The sequence below is a fragment of the Dendrobates tinctorius genome, unplaced genomic scaffold (assembly GCF_039654945.1).
Source record: "Dendrobates tinctorius isolate UK_male_01 unplaced genomic scaffold, ASM3965494v1 ptg000158l, whole genome shotgun sequence".
In the NCBI taxonomy this organism is placed as follows: domain Eukaryota; kingdom Metazoa; phylum Chordata; class Amphibia; order Anura; family Dendrobatidae; genus Dendrobates; species Dendrobates tinctorius.
In genome coordinates, this window is record NW_027361825.1 from 28,137,912 (window position 1) to 28,162,611 (window position 24,700).

General features: G+C 45.9%; 1 protein-coding gene across 5 annotated transcripts in view; it reads left to right on the plus strand.

Annotated features, from left to right (window-relative positions):
• Positions 1 to 23,643: 23,643 nt before the first annotated feature.
• Positions 23,644 to 24,700, plus strand: part of LOC141052015 (cytochrome P450 2C8-like) — a 92,010-nt gene continuing 90,953 nt past the window's right edge. For 3 of the 5 annotated variants that reach the window (XM_073549186.1, XM_073549185.1, XM_073549187.1), the window contains exon 1: positions 23,644 to 23,886. In XM_073549186.1, coding sequence (XP_073405287.1) covers positions 23,707 to 23,886 — 180 coding nt within the window. In that variant the 5' untranslated portion in view covers positions 23,644 to 23,706. The remainder of the gene's footprint in view (positions 23,887 to 24,700) is intronic. The other 2 variants (XM_073549188.1, XM_073549184.1) reach the window with 2 other exon arrangements.

Genomic DNA, 24,700 nt, shown 5'->3' on the forward strand with positions numbered 1-24,700 from the left:
TATATGTTAGCGAAATGGATATGATAGATTTATGGAGAGTACGCAATGAGGGGAAGAAATGCTTTTTGTGTTATTCGACTTCGTATCACACTTTATCACGAATAGACTTAGCACTGGGTAATAGGGGCATGGACAGAATGGTTGGGACGGTGGAATACCTACAGAGACTTATCTCCGATCACAGGGCAGTTGTGGTTAGTCTGAGAGTGGGAATGGGGAAAGGGAAGAGAGCAGGGGGGACAATTCACCCGGAATGGCTCAAATGTTTAAACATGGGAACTATTAAAAATGATATTGTTGAGTTTTTTCAGTTAAACGAAGGTACTGCGGATCCACTTATTGTATGGGATACCATGAAAGCTTACTTGCGGGGTTTATTCATACGAGATATCTCGAGACAGAAGACACGAACGAGGCAAGTGAATCAGGAGGCAGCAGATAGGCTTAGTAGGGCAGAGGAAGAAATGATAGTTAGACCCAATGCCGACACCCAAAACGCATTAAAAGAAGCACAAGAGGAAGTAAATAAGTTATACCTACAAGGGATAGATAAGAAAAGGGCATTCCAAAAAGCATTGTTCTATGAAGAGGGGGAAAAGGTGGGACATTTATTATCAGTGATTACTGCAGCACAGAAAAAACCCTCACAAATATATGAAATTGTCACTAAAGATGGGGCAGTCCATAAGGATATCACCGGGATATTGGAGTGTTTTAAGGAATATTATGTTGAACTGTATACCTCGGAATTGAGGGCCTCGGATCTGGAGATGGATAGATATTTACAAGAGATAGAGCTACCTAAGTTAGATGATATTGATAAACAAAACTTGGAAGAATTATTCACTGCGGAAGAGGTAGAGAAGGCTATCCTATCATTAACAAATGACAGGTCACCTGGATCTGACGGGATCCCAGGAGAAGTGTACAAAGAATTAATAGAAATTGTAGCACCCAAACTTAAGCACGTACTTGAGGTGGCAGTAGAGAAAGGGGTATTGCCAGGATCTATGAGGGAGGCTGTAATCGTGGTGATTCCTAAGGAAGGGAAGGATGCCTCATCCGTAGAATCCTATAGACCAATCTCGTTATTGACATCAGATGTTAAAATACTAGCCAAAATGTTGGCGATAAGAATGTCTAGAGTTGTCCCCAAATTGATACATCCAGACCAATCAGGGTTCTTACAAAATAGATCCACCGCCATTAATCTGCGAAGATTTTTTTTGAATATTCAAATTCCAGCAGATAATAGGGGGGAAAGGGTGGTGGTCTCACTGGATGCACGAAAGGCATTTGATAGGGTAGAGTGGAAGTATCTATGGGCAGTACTGAAATGTATGGGATTTGGGCATAGATTTATCTCCTGGGTTAAGTTACTGTATGTAGACCCGAAAGGATATATTAGGATTAATGGGGAGACTTCGGAGGCATTTGGGTTGTTCAGAGGAACTCGTCAGGGATGTCCATTGTCACCGTTATTGTTTGCTGTAGCGATCGAACCGTTAGCGATTAAAATTCGTAACTCCAAAGAAATACAATGCTTTAGATATGGGGAATTGGAGGAAAAGATCGCCCTATACGCGGATGATATACTCCTTTTCTTAAAAGACGGCGGAGAAGCACTGACTGAGGTCATGGGCCTTATAGGGAAATTTGGATACTTTTCCGGATTGAGAATTAATTGGGACAAGTCATGTATCATGGGGATTGATAGAGAGCTGGGAGATCAAGATGTGGGGGGGGGTAGTTAGACACTTGAAAGTAGTTAAGGAATTTAAATACCTCGGAATATGGGTATCTATGCCTATATCTAGATTTCTCGAACTAAACTTGGACCCATTACTAGTTAAATTTAAAGTTAAGATGACAGCGTGGTGTAAGCTAGTACTATCAATAGTGGGGATGACAAATCTAATTAAAATGATTCTGATGCCTCAGTTGATGTACGTCCTCCATAATGCCCCGGTTTGGATTCCCAAGAAAAAATTTTACAAAATTAATACCATTTTTAGAGAATTGATTTGGGGGAAAAAACAAGCAAAAATTAAATTGGAAATACTGCAAAGGGGGAAGGAAGAGGGTGGGTTGGCGGCGCCAAATCCATGGATATACTTTGTGGCAACGCAGGGGCAGCACTTTAGGGGTTGGCGAGAGGAGGGGAACTTGAGCGTTATGGGGAGAGTTTTGGCCCAACTGACCAACAAGAGAACATTGGTACAGAGTCTAGAAGCAGGAAACTTTGGGAGATTAGGGAAGGACATGCCCACATTTGGACTAATGCACAAAATATGGCAACATATCAAAATTCTTAGAAGAGTTGAGGAATTGACGACATACACACCTATCTGGGATAATGTGAACCTTTCTGAACTATACAAACTGAAGGACTTTATTGATTGGGAGAGGAGAGGTTTGCAATATGTGTGGCAACTATTGGAGGGGTCTGAGATCAAGTCTTTTACTGTTTTGAAAGAAGAGTTTGGACTCCCATGTAGTGGGGAATTTCGATATTTTGGTCTCAGGCATGCATTTCAAGCGCAGAAACAGATAATGAATTTGACGGTGCAGAGGGATGTGGTATTGGACTATGTGTGTGCGTCCGGGGGTACGAGAGGTGTTATATCTACCATCTATAGAGATTTATTATATTCTTACTTGACTGGGTTTCCTCTAACAGTAAAATCTAAATGGGAGAGAGAAGTGGGGGAAATAGTAGATGATACATGGGAGTCTATTTTAGAGTATATACCTAAACTCTCTTTGAGTGAGCCAGGTAGGATATCGCAAATATATATTGTACATAGAACATATAAGACTCCAGAACTTATGAGGAAAATGGGCTTGAGGGATAATGCGGAGTGTCCAAGATGTGGGTATGAACCTGCGGGAATGCTCCATATGCTTTGGTCTTGTCCAAGACTTTCATTATACTGGGAGGAGGTTATAGGGCTTGTTGAGAAGATATACCGATGTGATATAGGAAGGGACCCAGTAACGTGTGTGTTGGGGTATGTGGAGGAGGTGTCGGTGGGGAATGCCTATAAGTCCATCATAGCAAAACTCTTATATATTGCCCGTAAGCTGATAGCTCAAAAATGGATCGATGCTGAACCCCCAACGACTGGGGAGTTTGTTATCCGTGTGAATAACGTAATCCGATTGGAGGAGAGAATTTATAGAAGGCGACATACGGAAGCTCACTTTGAAAAACTCTGGGCCATGTGGTTACAGTGGAGACAATCACATTGAGAAAGTCTGTATTGCAGTTGGGAAGGGGGGGGAGGTCGGAGGTCGGGTTAGGTTATCTTTTCTTTTTATGACGGGGAGGAAATTGAATGTCGTGTATTCTTCTATATGCAATGGAGATGATTTGAAAGCTTTGCTTGAATGTAATTATAACGACATTTGAATATAATAAAAATCTTTGGTTTAAAAAAGAAGTATATGTCAATGCATTTGGATGATATTATCATCTTTATTACTGAATGGCATACCCACTTGTCCCGGGTACAAGCGGATGTGAATTTGCTCATAGTTTCGGGATTGACAGCGAATAAAAAAAAAAGTAAAATAGGTCTTGAGGAAGCCCAGTACTTAGGTTACGTGATTGGCTGTGAGGTTATCAAATATGATCGAGGCGATTCAAAACTGGCCCCGGCCTCTAACTACTAAACAGGTAAAGGCATTCCTCAGGATCATTGGGTATAACTAATTTTGTCGGGAGTCTGGCACCCTTGAACGATCTCTTAAAGGGTAATAAGTCGGTCATGGTTTGGTGGAACCCCCAGGAGGAGGAAGTGCTCCATTCTACAAATGTGACGTTGTGTGCACAGCCTTTTCTCACCAGCCCCAACATCAAGAAAGGCTTCCTTGTTGAACCGATGCCTCAGAGCAGCAGTTCTGTCACATGAGGTGTCTGGAGAAGGAAACTTACCCCTGCCCCAAAAAAATATAGTGTAGTGGAGAAGGAGTATTTGGCCATTAAGTGGGCCTTCAAGTCCCTACATTATAGTTTGCTTGTCTTCTTTCAAATAATGTAAAGAAGACAAGTTCATAATCATTTAGAAACAACAATACTAATGTTTTAACTCAGGAAGAGTTCTGAAATCAATATTTTGTGGAATAACCATGAATATTAAAAACAGGTTTCAAGCGTTTTGGCATGTTTGCCACGAGTCTTTCACATTGCTTCTGGCGCAAAAATGTAAGCAGTTCTTCTTTGGTTGATGGCTTGTGACTATACATCATCCTCTTGATTATATTCCAGAGGTTTTTTCAATTGGGTTCAGGTCATGACAGGGTTTTGATGTGGTAGTCTCTTAATTTTTGCCAGAGCTATATATATATATATATATATATATATATATATATACACACAGTTTAGGAAATAATTATTTGATCTCTTGCTGATTTTGTCAGTTTGCCCACTAAGAAAGACATGTACAGTCTATAATTTTAAGGGTAGGTTAATTTTAACATTGAGAAATAGATTATTAAAAATAAAATCGAGAAAATCGCATTGTATAAATTTATTTGCATTTTGCAGTGAGAAATTATTATTATCATTTATTTACAGTATATAGCACCATTGATTCCATGGTGCTGTACATGAGAAGGGGTTACATACAAATTACAGATATCACTTACAGTAGACAAACTAACAATGACAGACTGATACAGAGGGGAGAGAGGACGCCGGAAAGATGGCCGCCGGTCCGGGGACAGCGCATGCGTGGGATCAGATCTCGTCCCGAGATCTCGGGGGACGAGATTCAAATCTCGGCAACGAGATCTCGTCCCCCGAGATCTCGGGACGAGATCTGAAGCTGCGCATGCGCCGCCCCCGGACCGGCGGCCATCTTCCCGGCATCCATGCTCCCGGAGGCCACCGCAACATGACGGCGGCCAGCGGCCAGCAAGGGATGTGCAGGGGGCCTCCGGGCTGCGAAGAAATGCTGGCGGAGCCGCCGCCCCTGCACCAGAGCACAGCCCACTGCCACCACCACACCGCAAAGCGCCGCCCGCTGCCACCACCGCACCGCAGAGCCCCGCCCGCTGCCACCAGCCAGAAGGTTAGTACCGTGTATTGCGACCATAAGACGCACCCCCCACTTTCTCCAAAAATTTTGGGGGAAAAAAGTGCATCTTATGGTCGGAAAAATACGGTATATGGATACACCTGGGTAGGCTATTAATATGGATAAATCTAAATTAAATGGGAATGGTTGGGGATATTAACTTCCTGTTTGTGGCACATAAGTAAAGTATATGGGAAGTGGAAAACTTTTCCAGATCGATAAAAGGTTCTACGCCTTTTAAGTGACACACGCACATACAAAAAATTAAGCATAGACCCAACAGATAGGTTTATTGAGGAAATGAAAATTCTCACGAACAGAGGATTCCATATATTACCCATCCCAGGATAGCCTGTTTTTATCATTTCCCAAAAATACACAAAAGCCTGGTGGACCCACCAGGCCGTCCCATAATATCAGGCATCCAATGTCTCACAGCAAACATGTCTAAATTTGTAGATTGCCACCTGCAGAAATTTATACCTCTTTTGCCAGCCTATCTGAAAGATAGCACTCATGTGCCACAATTACTTAAAAATATATAATGGCGCAAACACTATATTCTTGGCACTCTGGACATCACATCACTTTATACAGTTATTGAACATGACAGAGGATGTGAAGCAGCTGTGCATTTCCTTGATAAATTCGCTTCACTCCCTGGGGAACAAATTGAGTTTCTAAGGGAATTTATGTTGTTAATTTTAACCCACAACTATTTTAAATTTGAGGCAGACTACTACACCCAGCGGTGGGGCACTGCCATGAGAACTAGATTTGTGAGGCGTTACCCTAACCTTTATGTGGGCAAATGGGAAGAAGCGGCCATCCGCCCTGGGGGTGTGCTCTGCGCGAACCTCGTCCTCTTGCAACATTTTATTGGACTAGGGGGTCATTTGGGTAATAGTAATCACAAAATAATACGTTTTCATGTATCCTTTAGTAAGATGTATAGTGGAGGGGTTACAAGGACACTAAACTTCAGGAAGGCAAATTTCCAACGTATGAGATATGATCTTATTGCAATAAACTGGAAAGATATCCTGAGACATAAAAATACACAAAGAAAATGGGAGACATTTATTAGCATCCTGAATAGGACCTGTGCACAATATATACCGTATGGGAATAATCATGCTAGAAATAGGAGGAAACCACTACAGCTAAATAGAGCTGTAAGGGGCGCAATAAGTGACAAAAATAAAGCATTTAGAGAATTAAAGCAAGTAGGTAGTGATGAGGCATTAAATAAATACAGAAAATTAAATAAATTCTGTAAAAAACAAATCAAGACAGCAAAGATTGAGACAGAGAGACTCATTGCCAGAGAAAGTAATAATAATCCCAAAATATTCTTTAACTACATAAATAGTAAGAAACTAAACAATGATAGTGTTGGACCCCTTAAAAATTGTCAGGGTGAAATGGTGGATGAGGATGAGGAAAAAGCCAATATGCTAAATTACTTTTTTTCAGCAGTATTCACACAAGAAAATCCCATGATGGACAACATGATCAGTGATAAAAAAAATTATCCATTAAATGTCACCTGCTTAACCCAGCAGGAAGTATGGCGGCATCTAAAAATCACTAAAATTAACAAATCCCCGAGCCCGGATGCGATACACCCCCGTGTACTGCAGGAATTAAGTACAGTCATTGATAGATCATTTTTTTTAATCTTTAAATATTCCATAATAACAGGGTCTGTGCCACAGGACTGGCGTATAGCAAATGTGGTACCAATATTCAAAAAGGTAACAAAAACTGAACTTGGAAAGTATAGGCCAGTAAGCTTAACCTCTACTGTGGGTAAAATCCTGAAGGGTTTTATAAGAGATGCTATACTGGAGTATCTGAAGAAGAATAACCTCATGACCCAATATCAACATGGGTTTACAAGGGACAGTTCCTGTCAGACTAATCTGATAAGCTTTTATGGAGAGGTAAGTTCCAGACTGGACTAAGGGAACGCAGTGGAAGCAGGGTATATGGACGTTCAAAAGCTTTTGATAAGGTGCCACACAAAAGGTTGATACATAAAATGAGAATAATGGGGATAGTGGAAGATATGTGTAAGTGGCTTAGGAGCTGGCTCAGGGATAGGAAACAAAGGGTGGTTTTTAATTGAGCACACTCGGACTGGGTCGCGGTTAGCAGTGGGGTACCACAGGGGTCAGTATTGGGCCCACTTCTTTTTAACATTTATTAATGACCTTGCAGGGGGCATACCAAGTAGAATTTCAATATTTGCAGATGACAATAAACTCTGCAGGGTAATCAATACAGAGGAGGACAATATTATATTACAGGAGGATTTATGTAAACTAGAAGCTTGGGCTGATAAATGGCAAATAAGCTTTAATGAGGGTAAATGTAAGGTCATGCACTTGGGTAGAACAAACAAGATGTATAATTATGTGGTTAATTGTAAAACACTGGGCAAAACTGTCACTGAAAAAGACCTGGGTGTATGGGTGGACGACAAACTCACATTTAGTGGCCAATGCCAGGCAGCTGCCGCAGAGGCAATTAAAATAATGGGATGCATTAAAAGAGGCATAGATGCTCACGACGAGAACATAATTTTACCTCAATACAAGTCACTAGTGCGACCACACTTAGAATACTGTGTAGAGTTCTGGTCTCTGTGTATAAAAAAAACATAACCGAACTAGGACGGGTGCAGAGAAGAGCGACCGAGGTTATTAGAGCACTGGGGGGTCTGCAATACCATGACAGGCTATTGCACTTGGGGTTACTTAGTTTGGAAAAACGAAGGCTAAGGGGTGAACTTATTGTAAGGAGAAGGACCATGCTGCCAGTAACTGTACTGAACTGGGTCCGAAACTGTTGAGGCTTCCTCCCCTGTTGCCTGAAATGAGGAGCTGGACCAACTCCATGACCCGGGGGCTGGGTAAGATAAAGGCAAAAGTGCATGCAGCAACAAGCAGTTTGGCGCCAACCAGCAGCGGCGCGCAGCCAGGCGAGCAGCGCGCTCCGTCCCCCGAGTACCGGCGCCATGATAGGCTGCGTTGGTTGGTCCCCACTGTCTGCAGTGGGACCGCTGCATGGAAAGGTGCCATGTGCTCAATGACTGCCGGAGATAGAGGTGCTGAGCGCTCAGTGATTGCCGGAGATAGAGGTGCCGTGCGCTCCGTGACTGTGAGTAGCGTGCACGTGCAGAGGAGGGGAAGCATCCCATCTGAGGGCGTCTCTCCGGCTGTTGCCGATGCTGCAACCCCTGCAGGATTATCTGGCTGCAGAGGAGCATACAGGACCCGAAAAGTTATTTCATTGGACTGGTATTGTTTTGCATTTGTTCCCCTTACTATTCATTCTTTAAACATTTACCTACCTGCCAGAAGTGAATAAATTGTTCTTTTAAATTTTTATACTTTGTTAACCCTTGCTTTGCCTCCTGCCTGTCATTGCATTCTGCAACCTGCTTACATTATTATAATACACTAGATGGTGGCCCGACTCTAATGCATCAGGTATTCTAGAATATGGCCAATTCGCATGCGTTTTCCCATGGAAAACATGCGTTTTTCGCGCGATTTTCATGTGCGGAATTCAAGCGCATTCCAAGCGATTTGAAGCATCACTTGGAATGTGATTGACAGGTTGGTCACACTTGTCAAGTATAGTGTTTGACAATTGTGATCAACTTTTTACTATTGATGCTGCCTGTGACGCTTCGGGGGTTTTGGCAGCGTCCAAGAGTGGACCCTCTGGGTCGTGGAACTGAGGCCCCCGGGGCGAGCGCACCAGGTGGAACCGACCCCTATGCAGGGACCATTTGGGGCAGGCCCGTGGGGGATCAGACACAGCGACAGCTGAAACCAAGATGGGCAGCTCAAAGGACCGGAGTGACCACAGGCAGGACTTGGAGACCGCACCGAGACCAAGGTGCGAGACGAGGAGACGTACAAAGCAACAGTAACCGAGAAGATAGGGAAGACAGGAGGACAACAGGCTAGGAAACTGGACAGGAAGGGAACCAGACACAGGGAGTGGGTCAGAACTGATGACTAGGAGACACGGACCAGCAGGGCGGTGGGCGGGCAGGGCAACCAGGAGAGGCAGAGACGAAAAGGCTAGGAAGAATATAGGACAGGAGGAAAACCTATAGGAACCCTATAGGCGGCCAAATCAATGTATGGACTTCACACAATAACCCGGCGTCATCCCCTTATGGGAGACGCCTGATATATCCCCTGCTGGCAGGTGATTGGCTAACCGCTAATCGGCCACCACCTACCGCAGGGTTAACCATCAGGACGGGCGCGCGCCTGCACCCTAGTGTGCATGTGAAGACAGGGAGCTGCCCGGAGGCCAGGAAGAGGAGAAGCACGTGAGCAGGAGGAAGGAGGGAGCATACGTGCCGCCAAGTGAGTGAGAGCTGCGGAGGGAGCCGGTGCCCATGGGACGGTGGTGGCCACGGCCGCCGTTGTCACAGTACCCCCATCCTTACATCACCTCCTTCTGAAGTCAGCCAAAAACTTTTTCAGAATTTGTGGGGCATTTATATTCTCCTGGGGCTCCCAGGACCTCTCCTCGGGACCAAATCCCTTCCAATCGATAAGAAAGAGGGTCCTTCCTCTGACCTTTTTCATGGCCAAAATGTCCTTAACTTCAAAGACATTATCATCCCCAATTGGCTGAGGGGACGAGATAGGAGCAGGACAGAACCGGTTAAGGATGACAGGTTTAAGGAGCGAGACATGGAAGGCGTGAGGAACTCGGAGTGAAGCCGGCAATCTCAATTTGTAAGCTGCGTTGTTAATGCGTCCAAGTACCTCAAAAGGCCCAATATAACGGGGACTCAACTTGTATGAGGGAACTTTTAGACAGATGTGTTTAGTCGAAAGCCAGACTTTGTCACCAGGATGGTATGGTGGAAGATCCCTTCGTCTTTTGTTCGCATGTTTTTTCATCCGGGTACTGGACTTCACGAGGGCTTCTTTGGTCTCCTTCCAAATTTGCGTGAAGTCAGCGGCGAGAGCATCTGCCGCGGGCACCCCCGAAGACATGGAGATGGGCAGCAGGATGCCACGGTTTTGGCCTGAGACCACAAAAAATGGTGACTTGGAGGATGACTCATTAGGATGAGTATTGTGGGCAAATTCCGCCCAAGGGAGGAGCGAGACCCAGTTGTCCTGGTGGGCGTTGGAAAAGTGGCGCAGGAAGGTCGTCAGAACTTGACTGACTAGTTCCACTTGCCCGTTGGTCTGTGGGTGGTAGGCAGAAGAGAAATCCAAAGACGTACCTATGTGCCGACAGAGAGCTCTCCAGAATCGGGAGGTAAATTGAACTCCCCGATCAGACACGATCCGTTGAGGGAGTCCATGCAGCTTGAAGATCTGATGGATAAAGATTTCGGCCAACTTAGGAGCCGAAGGCAAGCCTGGTATCGGGATGAAATGGGCCATTTTGGAGAAGCGATCTATTACCACAAGGATAGAAGTTCACCCAGAAGAGGAAGGCAGGTCTGTCACAAAATCCATGGCAATTTGCTGCCAAGGAGCCTCTGGAACAGGTAGCGGATGAAGTAGGCCGGAGGGCAGATCCCTAGGCACCTTGTTCTGTGCACAGGTAGTACAGGATGCTACAAAATCCAACACATCCTGGCAAAGAGAGGGCCACCAATAGTAGCGGGAGAGAAGCAAGCGGGTCTTCTAGGTCCCGACGTGTCCTGCGATTTTGGACGAGTGCCCCCAGCGTAGCACCTCCAGTCTTTTGCCCTGTGGAATGAAGGTCCTGCCTGGCGGAAGGGTAGAGAGGCTCACGGGAGCCACGGTAATAACTTTCGCATGCTCGATGATATAAGATGGAACCTCCTCTGTTTCTGGTGTCTGCAACGACCTAGAGAGCGCATCCGCCTTGGCGTTCTTGTTCCCGGGTCGAAAATGGAGCTTAAAATCAAAGCGCGAGAAGTATAGGGACCAACGTGCTTGCCGGGCGTTGAGTCTTTGAGCAGACTGAAGATAGGCTAAGTTTTTGTGGTCCGTGAATATAGTAAAGGGGTGAACTGCCCCCTCAAGCAGGTGCCGCCATTCCTCCAGAGCCATCTTTATAGCGAGCAACTCCCGGTCTCCAATAGAGTAGTTGCATTCGGCAAAGGAAAAGGATTTTGAAAAAACCCACAGGGAACCAGATGTCCCGATGAGGCCCGCCATGAAAGTACTGCCCCAGCCCCTGTGGAGGAGGCATCGACCTCAAGAATGAAGGGCCTACTGGCTACAGGGCAATGTAAGATTGGTGCTGAAGCAAAGGAGCGCTTCAGGGCAAGAAAGGCCTCTTCAGCCTCGGGAGGCCAGGTGTTTGATTTGGTTCCTTTTTGGGTCAAGTGCGTGAGGGGCTTAGTCACCGAGGAGAAATGAGGAACGAACTGTCGGTAATAATTCGCAAATCCCAGGAAGCGCTGAATGGCCTTCAAGCCGGCAGGACGAGGCCATTTGAGGACAGCAGAGAGTTTCTCGGGATCCATGTTCAGCCCAGAATCCATGATGATGTACCCCAGGAAAGGCAACGAGGTTTGTTCAAACAGGCATTTCTCCAATTTTGCATAGAGCCGGTTCTCCCGAAGACGTTGCAGGACCAGGCGAACGCTTCTTCTATGCGAGGAAAGATCGGGTGAAAAGACGAGAATGTCATCCAAGTATACCACCACGCAGGAGTATAATAAATCCCGAAAAACCTCGTTGACGAATTCCTGGAACACTGCCGGGGCGTTGCAGAGTCCGAACAGCATGACCAAATATTCATAATGGCCATCCCGAGTATTGAAAGCCGTCTTCCACTCGTCCCCAGCGCAGATTTGGATCAAATTATAGGCTCCTCGTAGGTCCAGTTTGGTAAAGACCCGGGCCCCTCTCAGCCAGTCAAAGAGCTCTGGGATCAGCGGAAGAGGATACTGATTTTTAACGGTAATATTATTCAGGCCTCGATAGTCAATGTATGGCCTGAGGGATCCGTCTTTCTTCCGAACAAAGAAAAAACCCGCGCCTGCAGGAGATGAAGATTTCCGAATAAAACCCTTGGCCAAGTCTTCGTGTATATACTCTGACATGGCCGAGGTTTCTGCTGGAGACAAAGGGTGCGTTCTCCCCCTGGGGGGGGTGGCTCCCGGAATCAACTCGATGGGACAGTCAAAGAACCAGTGTGGTGGCAAAGAATCCGCCTCCTTCTTACTGAAGACGTCAGCATATGCGTGATATGGTGCCGGGAGTCCCGGAAGATGGGCTGGTTCCTGTGGCAGATGAGAATGGGCCACTGACAACAGACAGCGTTCCTGGCAATTATGGCCCCAGCGCAAAATCTCCCCAGAGAGCCAATCCATGACCGGTTCATGCAATCTGAGCCAGGGTAATCCAAGGAGGACAGTGTGGGACAAATTGGGCAGCACATAGAAAGCTATCTTCTCCAGATGAAGAGCTCCCACTTGAAACTCAACTTCGGCAGTAACAATGCTGATGAGCTCAGGAAGTGGTCTGCCATCCACAGACGCAATCGCAAGTGGGTTCTCCAAGGTAACCACAGGAATCTGGAACTTGTTAACCTCCTCAAGCCGAATGAAATTGCCAGCTGCACCCGAGTCCACATAAGCCTCCACAGATATACGCTCCCGACCTAGAATAATTAAAGCCGAAATGGTAAGGGGCAGAGAGGAATTAGAGCCACCTAGGGAAGCCTCTCTTACCTGGCCTAGGTGGAGGCGTTTCCCGGTCTCACAGGAGAGGTGCGCAAAAAATGATTGGCACCGCCGCAATACAGACAAAGGCCCTCCGTCATTCTCTCCCTGCGCTTTTGTTCAGACAACATAACACGGTCTATTTGCATGGGCTCGGGGGCAGAGCTGGCAGAGGGTACGGAGGAACGTGGAATGGGGGCTTGATAGAGCCTAAAGGGATTCCTCTCTCTGGCGGCATCCCGAGAATGTTCGAGAAACCGGAGATCTATACGAGTGTCCAGGGATATGAGATCTTCGGGGGTGGTAGGAGTATTTTGTCCGGCAAGCTTGTCTTTTATCTTGCCAGAAAGACCCCTCCAAAAGGCTCTCACCAGGGCCTCATTATTCCACCCAAGCTCCGAAGACAGTGTCCGGAAGCGGATGGTGTACTGCCCCACGGTGAGCGAACCCTGACGGAGGTTAAACAGAGCCTCAGTAGTAGAAGCCAAGTGCCCGGGCTCATCAAATACCTTGCGAAACATGTCAAGGAAACTCTGAATACTAGCGACCACAGGATCATCCCTCTCCCACAAAGGATTCACCCAGGCCAAAGCCTCTCCCTCAAGGTGGGACACGATGAACGCCACCTTGGCACGGTCGGAGGGGTATTGCTGGGGTAACAGCTCAAAGTGCAGTCTGCACTGGCTCAAGAAGCCCCGGCATAGCTTTGGATCTCCGCTATACCTGGGGGGCTTTCCCAGGCGAGGTGGCGGGTGATATGACGGATCCCGGGGTTGGACAGAGGCGGCCGCCGAGGACTGTAGAGAAAGTAAATGGTCATCGACGGACGCCATGTAATTTAGGATGTGGGACTGGGCGTCACGCTGCTGCGCGAGCTCCTGCTGGATGCCAGCTAACATGGTAGCGTGCCCTGGATCGGTGGTTTGAAGGGCGGATAGCCGGGTGTCCATGGACTTCATAAAGGACATTATCCGGGTCTGGTTCTCCCGCAGGAAAAGTAACTCTTTTTGCGTAGCGGCCACGGCTCCAGCGGGGTCCATGGCCTGGTTATACTGTGACGCTTCGGGGGTTTTGGCAGCGTCCGAGAGTGGACCCTCTGGGTCGTGGAACTGAGGCCCCCAGGGCGAGCGCACCAGGTGGAACCGACCCCTATACAGGGACCGTTTGGGGCAGGCCCGTGGGGGATCAGACACCGTGACAGCTGAAACCAAGAGGGGCAGCTCAAAGGACCGGAGTGACCACAGGCAGGACTGGAAGACCGCTATGAGACCAAGGTGCGAGACGAGGAGTCGTACAAAGCAACAGTAACCGAGAAGATAGGGAAGACAAGAGGACAACAGGCTAGGAAACTGGACAGGAAGGGAACCAGACACAGGGAGTGGGTCAGAACTGATGACTAGGAGACACGGACCAGCAGGGCGGTGGGCGGACAGGGCAACCAGGAGAGGCAGAGACGAAAAGGCTAGGAAGAGTATAGGACAGGAGGAAAACCTATAGGAACCCTATAGGCGGCCAAATCAGTGTATGGACTTCACACAATAACCAGGCGTCATCCCCTTATGGGAGACGCCTGATATATCCCCTGCTGACTAACCGCTAATCGTCCGCCACCCACTGCAGGGTTAACCATCAGGACGGGCGCGCGCCCGCGCCCTAGTGTGCATGTGAAGGCGGGGAGCTGCCTGGAGGCCAGGAAGAGGAGAAGCACGTGAGCAGGAGGAAGGAGGGAGCGCACGCGCTGCCGGGTGAGTGAGAGCTGTGGAGGGAGCCGGTGCCCGTGGGACGGCGGCGGCCACGACCGCCGTTGTCACACTGCCTATGAAAAACTGGATGCCTTTCTACCAACCATACTCACACTTTTCAAAAATCCACAGATGCATACAGTTACATCCCTATCAACAGCTGCCATTTACCGAGCTGGCTGTTGAATGTCCCTAAAAGTCAATTTATGAGGATTCATCGCAATTGCTCTAAAAATCAATATTTTAGCAAAGAGGCAGAATTATTGACTAAAATATTCCTAGATGGGTGGTATGACAAAAATGTGTTGGTTAAAAAAGTAGTGGTGACCCAACCACATCATGACATCCTAAAAGAGAGCAACAAAATAAAAAATAAATATTCAAATGATTATATTCCTATCATCACAGAATACAATTCTAACTCCCACCATTTGTCTAAAATAGTAAAAAAGCACTGGAATATACTAAAGGATGATAAAATTCTAGGAGACCAAATCCTCACTTTTCCCAGGTTTGTCTACAAAAAAGCACCCAACCTGGGAAATACCATTGCTCCTACATTTCAAAACCGTCGCAAAAAACCTGTGTCATTTTTTCAGGTCACGCTCTATCCAAGCACTTTTTTGAACATCAATGCTGGCTCTGTGCATGATATGCAGTAAGCGGTATAGAAATCGTCCAACAACATTGGTGAAAAGGGAAGCATTTAAAATTAATGTCACATGCTGAAAGAAAGTCGATGGATTTTTTTATTGGACACTATGATCCCAAAAGGGTTAAACAGCGAGGCTGAACTGTCCAACAGGCAATTTGAAGCCCCTAGACTGCAGACAGCACCATCCCTAAGGAAGGAAACCGGAGTTTCCGAAACGCGTAGGCTTAATGGTTCTCTGCACACCCTGTACCAGCAAGAGTCACGCGAATTCCACGTGTTTCTAATGTCACACAGGTCCTGCACTGTCAGTGTACACCAGGAACGCAGGACCTGCTTTGCGTGACCGGATCCCCGCTGACTGCTGGAGCAGACGCACGGAGCAGCTGTCACCGGTTGGGGCAGCGCTCCCATCTATCAGTCAACCCAAATTGTGATCTCTCTGTTCTACTATTGCAGACAGGACCATCCTTGAGGAAGGAAACCGGAGTTTCCGAAACGCGTAGGCTTAAAGGTTCTCTGCACACCATGTACAAGCAAGAGTCACACAAATTTCACGTGTTTCTGATGTCACACAGGACCTGCTCAGCATGACCAGATCCCCGCTGACTGGTGGAGCAGCTGTCACCGGTCGGGGCAGCGCTCCCTTCTATCGGTCAACCCAAATTGTGACCTCTCTGTTCTATTATTTCATCATTGCTTCACTGAGCATACTACCGGGAGTTTACAAACAGCAGGAAGGTATACCGACATAGGAGGTAATCGCTCTTAAAGTGTATAGCACTTAGCTGCGGTGAGAAAGTTCGCCAGAGTTTATTAGCTGATCAGCTCCAGTGATCTCACTTACGGCAACACCGCTGTATGAGAAAGTTCACAGGAGTTCATCAGCTGATGAACTCTTGTGACTTCTCTGACTGCAGCTCAGTGGGAGCGATGACGCTCCTGTCAGTGTATCACTGGTGGCCAGTTATAGCCATCACATTTCCCAATGTGACTGTTCTACACATGAGATCGCCATGGAACACTCGGGATTACGTAGAATATGGCAGACAGGTGAGTATATGGTGGTGTATTATTTTTGATTTTTATTTATAGGAGACATGGGCATCAGGGATTGGGTGCTAAGATGAGCATATGTTGTTTTATTATTTTACATTTTTTATAGGAGACAAGGTCATTGGGGATTTGGTGTTACACAAGTATAATGTGTTGCTTATTTTTATTTGAATACATATTTAAATAATTTACATGTTTGTATTTTATTTTTTTAACTTTGAGCACAGGCGTTGGCTGATGAGAGACTACTTCTGCCATCAGCGGCTCCAGCTATCACTGTTATCAGTGATAGCAGACATAGCCTGATGGGAGAAGCAGTCTCTCATCAGCCGGTGCCTGCTGACCTGCGGTAAGCTTTTTACCGAGAGTCACCACTGCAGGTCACAGTACCTCTGTGGGTTCACGCCAACTTCTGACAACGTGACCCCGCAGCACTCTTATCGCAGGAACATTTTTTTAACTTTGAGCACAGGCACCAGCTGACAAGAGACTACTTCTACCATCAGCGGCTCGTGCTATCACTGTTATCTGTGACAGCAGATGTAGCCTTATAGGAGGAGTAGTCTCTCATCAGCTGGTGCTTGCTGATCTGCAGTATGCTTTTTACCTCAGGTCAATGCATCACTGCAGGGTCATGCCGACATCTGACAGTGTGATCCCGCAAGGCTCTGACGGCAGTAACAATCTACTGGTGGTAACATTACCACGAATCAGAACGGCTGCACCGGTGATTCCCACACTGTCACACAGTGTGGGAAACACCGGTGTTTGTGCTTTTGCCTCCATTTGACTCTAATGGCATTCAATTATAATCAGCGAATGAATATTAGGCAATTAAAACAGCAAATATTGCAAATTAGGCAATCGTGATCCGAACCAAATATTGAAATATTCGTGGTGAGCGCCGCTGATCGCGGCCGGGTGTCAGCTGATTATCACAGCTGACACCCGGCACAATGTGTCAGGGGCTGTCACGGACCGCCCCCGACACGTTAACCCCTTGCACACCGCGATCAAACACGATCGCGGTGTACCGGGAGTTAAAGGGAAGCATCGGCAGGGAGAGGGCTCTCTCCGTGCTTCCCTGAGCCCCCCACGGCAGCGCAATGTGCAGCGCTGCTGCGGGGGGCTGCTTTCCTCCAGGCCCCCGAATCCAAGATGGTGACGGGGGCCTTCGGGGGCCTGCAGGAAGCTGGCTTCCTCAGTGCCTGCAAAGCGCAGGCAAGAGGAAGTCTTCTTCAATGCCTGTGACAGATTGCTGATCTGTCACAGTAATCTGTCCCACCTGGGATTATGTAATAAAGTAAAAAAAAATAAAAAAAAAGTGTAAAAATAATTTTTAAAAAATCGCCAAATAAATTAGTAAAAAAAAAAAAAAATATTCCCCAATAAATTCATTTTTTGAAAATAAAAAAAAACCCAAAACAATAAAAGTACACATATTAGGTATCGCCGCGTCCGTAACGTCCCGCCCTATAAAACTGTCCCATTAGTTAACCCCTTTAGCAAACCCCTTAAAAAATAAAAATAAAAAACGAAGCAAAAAATAATGATTTATTATCATACCGCCAAACATAAAGTGTAATAACGCGCGATCAAAAAGACGCATATAAATATCCATGGTACCGGTGAAAACGTCATCTTGTCCTGAAAAAACGAGCCACCACACAGCATCATCAGCGAAAAAGTAAAAAAGTTATAGCTCGCAGAATAAAGCGATGCAAAAATAATTACTTTTTATATAAAATAGTTTTCATTGCATAAAACCGACAAAACATAAAAAAACGACCTAAATGAGGTATCGCTGTAACCGTACTGACCCGAAGAATAAAACCGCTTTATCAATTTTACCGCACGCGGAACGGTGTAAGCGCACTCCCCCAAAAGAAATTCATGAAACGCTGGTTTATGTTCATTCTGCGTCCCAAAAATCGGAATAAAAAGCGATCAAAAAATGTCATGTGCCCAAAAATGGTACCAATAAAAACGTCAACTCGTCCCGCAAAAAATAAGACCTAACATGACTCGGTGAGTCAAAATACGGAAAAATTAGAGCTCTCAATATGTGGTGATGCAAAAACTATTTTTACAATAAAAAGGGTCTTTCAGCGTGCGACAGCTGCCAAAAATAAAAACCGCCATAAATAGTAAATCAAACCCCCCGTTATCACCCCCTTAGGCTGGTTTCACATTAGCGCATTTTCAGCGCGCGCACGGCCGGGGGTAGCTCCGCCCCCGATCCGGCTCTCTGCCCGGCGTGCCCGCCCCTTGCTTGTAGCGCCGCCTACTAGCGGACAGCGGCGCCTGCGATCGGCGCACCCTATCTTTAGCATAGGGTGCGCAGATTGTGCGCAGGCCGTGCGCTAGTTGCGCTTTGACCTGCGCTGCGCACTTTTGACGGTGCGCCGTGCGCGCCAAAATCCGAAAAGTTTGATTTTGGCACGCACGGCGCACCGTCAAAAGTGCGCAGCGCAGGTCAAAGCGCAACTAGCGCACGGCCTGCGCACGATCTGCGCACCCTATGCTAAAGATAGGGTGCGCCGATCGCAGGCGCCGCTGTCCGCTAGTAGGCGGCGCTACAAGCAAGGGGCAGGCACGCCGGGCAGAGAGCCGGATCAGGGGCGGAGCTACCCCCGGCCATGCGCGCGCTGAAAATGCGCTAATGTGAAACCAGCCTTAGCTAGGGAAAAATAATAAAATTAAAAAAATGTATTTATTTCCATTTTTCCATTAGGGTTAGGGTTAGGGCTAGGGTTAGGGTTAGGGTTAGGGCTAGGGTTAGGGCTGAGATTAGGGTTAGGGCTGAGATTAGGGTTAGGGGTGTGTTGGGGTTTGGGTTGGAGTTAGAATAGGGGGTTTCCACTGTTTGGGCACATCAGGGGCTCTCCAAATGCAACATGGCGTCTGATCTCAATTCCAGCCAATTCTGAGTTGAAAAAGTCATATGGTGCTCCTTCCCTTCCAAGCTCTGCCATGCGCCCAAACAGTGTTTTACCCCCACATGTAGGGTATCAGCCTACTCAGGACAAATTGCAAAACAATTTTTGGGGTCCAATTTCTCCTGTTACCCTTAGGAAAATAAAAAATTTGGGGCAAAAATATCATTTTTGTGGAAAAAAATGATTTTTTTATTTTCACGTCCGAGCGTTATAAACTTCTGTGAAGCACTTGGGGGTTCAAAGTGCTCACCACATATCTAGATAAGTTCTGTGGGGGGGTCTAGTGTCCAAAATGGGGTCACTTGTGGGGAGTTTCAATAGTTTAGGTACATCAGGGGCTCTCCAAACGCACATGACACCCGCAGACCATTCCATCAAAGTCTGCATTCCAAAATGGCACTGCTTCCCTTCCGAGCCCCGACGTGTGTCCATACAGTAGTTTTCTCCCACATATGGGGTGTCAGCGTACTCATGACAAATTGGACAACAACTTTTGGGGTCCAATTTATCCTGTTACCCTTGGGAAAATAAAAAAATTGGGGACTAATTGATCATGTTTGTGGAAAAAATACGATTTTTTTATTTTCATGCCCTGGCATTATAAACTTCTGTGAAGCCCTTGGGGGTTCAAAGTGCTCACCTCACATCTAAATAAGTTCCTTAGGGGGTCTAGTTTTCAAAATGGGGTCATTTGTGGGGGGTTTCCAATGTTTAGGTACATTAGGGGCTCTCCAAAGGCAACATGACACCCGCAGACCATTCCATCAATGTCTGCATTCCAAAACGTCACTACTTCCCTTCCGAGCCCCGACGTGTGCCCATACAGTAGTTTTCTCCCACATATGGGGTATCAGCGTACTCAGGACAAATTGGACAACAACTTTTGGGGTCTAATTTCTCCTGTTACCCTTGGGAAAATAAAAAAAATGGTGACTAAAAGATCATGTTTGTGGAAAAAAAACAAATTTTTTATTTTCACGCCCGGGCGTTATAAACTTCTGTGAAGCACTGGGGGGTTCAAAGTGCTCACCACACATCTACCCCCACATGTGGGGTATCAGCGTACTCAGGACAAATTGCACAATAACTTTTAGGGTGCTGTTACCCTTGGAAAAATAAGAATTGAGGGTGAAAAGATCATTTTTGTGGAAAAAATATGATTTTTTAATTGTACGGCTTTATGCTATAAACTTCTGTGAAGCCCTTGGGGGTTCAAAGTTCTCACCACACATCTAGATAAGTTCCTTAGGGGGTCTAGTTTCCAAAATGGTGTCATTTGTGGGGGGTTTCCACTGTTTAGGTACATCAGGGGTTTTCCAATCGCGACATGGTGTCCGATCTCAATTCCAGCCAAAAACGTCAAATGGCGCTGCTTCCCTTCCGAGCTCTGCCATGCGCCCAAATAGTGGTTTACCCCTACATGTGGGGTATCAGCGTACTCAGGACAAATTGCACAATAACTTTTAGGGTGCTGTTACCCTTGGAAAAATAAGAATTGAGGGTTAAAAGATCATTTTTGTGGAAAAAATATGATTTTTTAATTGTACGGCTTTATGTTATAAACTTCTGTGAAGCCCTTGGGGGTTCAAAGTTCTCACCACACACCTAGATAAGTTCCTTAGGGGGTCTAGTTTCCAAAATGGTGTCATTTGTGGGGGGTTTCCACTGTTTTGGTACATCAGGGGTTTTCCAATCGCGACATGGTGTCCGATCTCAATTCCAGCCAAAAACGTCAAATGGCGCTGCTTCCTTTCCGAGCTCTGCCATGCGCCCAAATAGTGGTTTACCCCCACATGTGGGGTATCAGCGTACTCAGGACAAATTGCACAATAACTTTTAGGGTCCTGTTACCCTTGGGAAAATAAAAATTGGGGTGAAAAGATCATTTTTGCGGAAAAAATATGATTTTTTAATTGTACCGCTGTACGTTATAAACTTCTGTAAAGCCCTTGTGGGTTCAAAGTTCTCACCACATATCTAGATAAGTTCCTTGGGGGGTCTAGTTTCCAAAATGGGGTCACTTGTAGGGGGTTTCCACTGTTTAGGTACATCAGGGACTCTCCAAATGTGACATGGCGTCCGATCTGAATTCCAGCAAATTTTGCATTGAAAAAGTCAAACGGCGCTCCTTCCATTCTGAGCTCTGCCATGCGCCGAAACAGTCGTTCCCCCCCACAAATCAGGTATCAGCGTACTCAGGACAAATTGCACAATAACTTTTGCAGTCCAATTTCTCCTGTTACCCTTGGTAAAATAAAAAAAATTGAACCTGAATTATTTTTTTTGTGAAAAAAAGTTAGATGTTCATTTTTTTTAAAATATTCAAAAAAATTCCTGTGACGCACCTAAAGGGTTAATAAACTTCTTGAATGTGGTTTTGAGCACCTTAAGGGGTACAGTTTTTAGAATGGTGTCACTTTTGGGTATTTTCTATCCTATAGACCCCTCAAAGTGGCTTCAAATGTGATGTGGTCCTACAAATAAAATGGTGTTGTAAAAATGAGAAATCGCTGGTCAACTTTTAACCCTTATAACTTCCTAACAAAAAAAAATTTTGGTTCCAAAATTGTGCTGATGTAAAGTAAACATGTGGGAAATGTTAGTTATCAAGTTTTTTGTGTGCCGTATCTCTGTGATTTAAGGGCATAAAAATTCAAATTTGGAAAATTGCAAAATTTTCAAAATTTTTGCCAAATTTCTGTTTTTTTCACAAATAAACGCAAGTTATTTGAATGAAATTTTTACCACTAACATGAAGTACAATATGTCACGAGAAAACAATGTCAGAATCACCGGGATCCATGGAAGCGTTCCAGAGTTATGACCTCATAAAGGTACAGTGGTCAGAATTGTAAAAATTGGCCCGGTCATGAACGTGCAAACCACCCTTGGGGGTGAAGGGGTTAAAAAGAAGAGTAAAAGGACAATGCAGCTATATTATTCTCCATTGGAGTTTCGGCTGCCAAAGGGGTGGGTGTCGTGTGATTAATCAAAGAGTAGTAGCCAGAGAACAGGATGGCTCAATAAGGTGTTATCCGGATACCAGCATTGATCATAAAATCATTTTTGCTCACCTGGTTTGGTTGTGTGAGACACACCACTGAGAGGACATAGATAAATGGAATCCCAGCTGCTGTAGCACCACAGGTTGGAAAATCCAATGTAATGATGGATTAAGGAAGGAAAAACTTCTGTACTACTTGTGTTTGATTTATTCCTTGATCGAATCCATACCACCCGTTTTTCCTCCATTAATTTATGCCTGATTTATCATAGCACTCCAACCTAGTGACAGATCATTCTCAACCGATCCAGTACAAAGAGACAGCTCTTATCTGTGCATGATGGGAGCCAGCAGCCCACTAAGAGCCACTTGCAGTTTCCGATTGACTCTCGTTGGGGTTAAAATTACTATGTTAGGCTGCAAATGGGATCAAACCCTGGTTTTCATTGTTATACTGTGAGCATTTTTCCATAAATATGTGTTTATCTACTTGTAAATGCATATTAAATGTGAATCCATTTGATATCCAAAAGAGCCAGCTCTTTTTGGGTGATTGAAGCCAAATGATTATTCTCACTACATACAGTGGCTTGCCTATCACTAACCCTGATCTCATGCCAGAATAAGACTGCCCACTCAGTAAGCACTTTGAGCAGAAGTATTGTGTAACAACTGTCACACTGCACTTTACACTCGCCCAACCTGTATTCATTGATTCATTGTAGAAACGCTACACTGTATCTGCTTGAACATAAATACACAAGGACACAGTATGGATGGAGCTGTAGCGGCTGAGACTCAACATGGGTCTGATGATCTCAGCATCGATTCTCCTGGCTACTGGCTTTGTTAGGGTATGTGCACACGGTGTGGATTCTGCTGTGGATCCGCAGCGTTTCTGCAGCTCCGGGTGCGTTGTACAGTACCATTGTTTTCAATGGTAAACTGGAAAACGCTGTGCACATGCTGTGGATTTTTACGCGCGGTTTTGCTGCAGTTTACAATCCGCAGCATGTCAATTCTTTTGAGCAGAAACGCTGCGGTTTCACACCTCATCCATTATGAGGGGTAAAACCTCAGGGCAAAACCGCAGATAAACTAAAGTCCTGCGGATTTATTTGCGGTTTTTACTACAAAATCCGCAGATCCAAAAAACTCCGTGTGCACATAGCCTTAGGCTGCCGATGGGATCAATCCCCGGTTTTCACTTCATACTGTAAGGATTTTTCCATAAATATGTGTTTTTCTGCTTGTGTATGCATATTTAATGTGGATCAATTTGGTATCCAAAAGAGTCGGCTCTTTTTGGTGATTGAAGCCAAGTGATTCTGCTCACCAAAAAGTGGCTTGCCTATCACTATCCCTGACTTCATGCTAAGATGAGACTGAGTAAGCAATTAGAGCTGAAGTATTGTGTAACATCTGTAACTCTGCCCATCCTGCTTTCATTGGTTACATATTGGAAGGCTTCCCTGTTCTTGCACAAAAATACACAAGGAAACAGAACAGACGGAGCTGTAGGGGCTGAGGCTCAAAATGGCTCTGAGTATCTCAGCATCGATTCTCCTGGCTACTGGAGTCACTCTCCTTATTTATCTCATGAAATGGTGGGGTAGGGTCAAACAGAAGGACCTACCCCCAGGACCTACACCTCTGCCCATCCTGGGGAATATCTTTCAGATCAGCACCACTGAAATGCCACAGTCATTAATTAAGGTAAGAACACATATTTGTAACCTTACTCTTCATATGGAACTGGTTATATAGTGATTCCTAGAATAACTTTGCTGTGGAAATAATAGTAGTTTCAGCGTAATCCAGTGATAGATAAAGGAAACCTTAGGGAATGTAGGTACTCTATAAAATCACTGTCATATTGTCTAATTTATCACAGTATGTCCCTCCTGCTTAGTTGGCTAAATATATATGACCATAAACAGCAATCTATACTCTCCTCTCAAACTCAAAGTGTGAAAGAGATGAAAGAAGGGAATTTGATGCCCCCACTGCTGTCTTCTTACATTGGGACTGATACATTGTGATGATTATTGTAAGTTAGGGCCCCGTCAAACATAGTGACTCACCAGCGATCCCGAGAACGATATCAACTTGTCAGGATCGCTGGTGAGTCGCTATATGATCGATGGTGAGCTGTCAAACAGACAGCTTCACCAACGATCAGCACCAGCGACGCCGAGCGCACGGCGTCGCTGTGTACTTTAGCGACCAGCGCGCTGATGCAGGGAGCTGGTAACCAAGGTAAACAGCAGGTTTCTAAGGGGCGTGCCTCACTTAGAAACCCGATGTGTACCTTGGTTACCAGCTCCTTGCATCAGCGCGCTGGTAACTAAGGTACACATCGGGTTTCTAAGCACTGCCTGGTGCTTAGAAACCCTGCGTTTACCTTAGTTACCAGCGCGCTGATCACTGGCCTCCCGACTGTCACACGCAGTGATGCGTGCTGGCCAGCGGAAGACCAGCGATCAAAAAAATGTCCTGGCCATTCCAGGAAGATCAGCGATAACCGGCA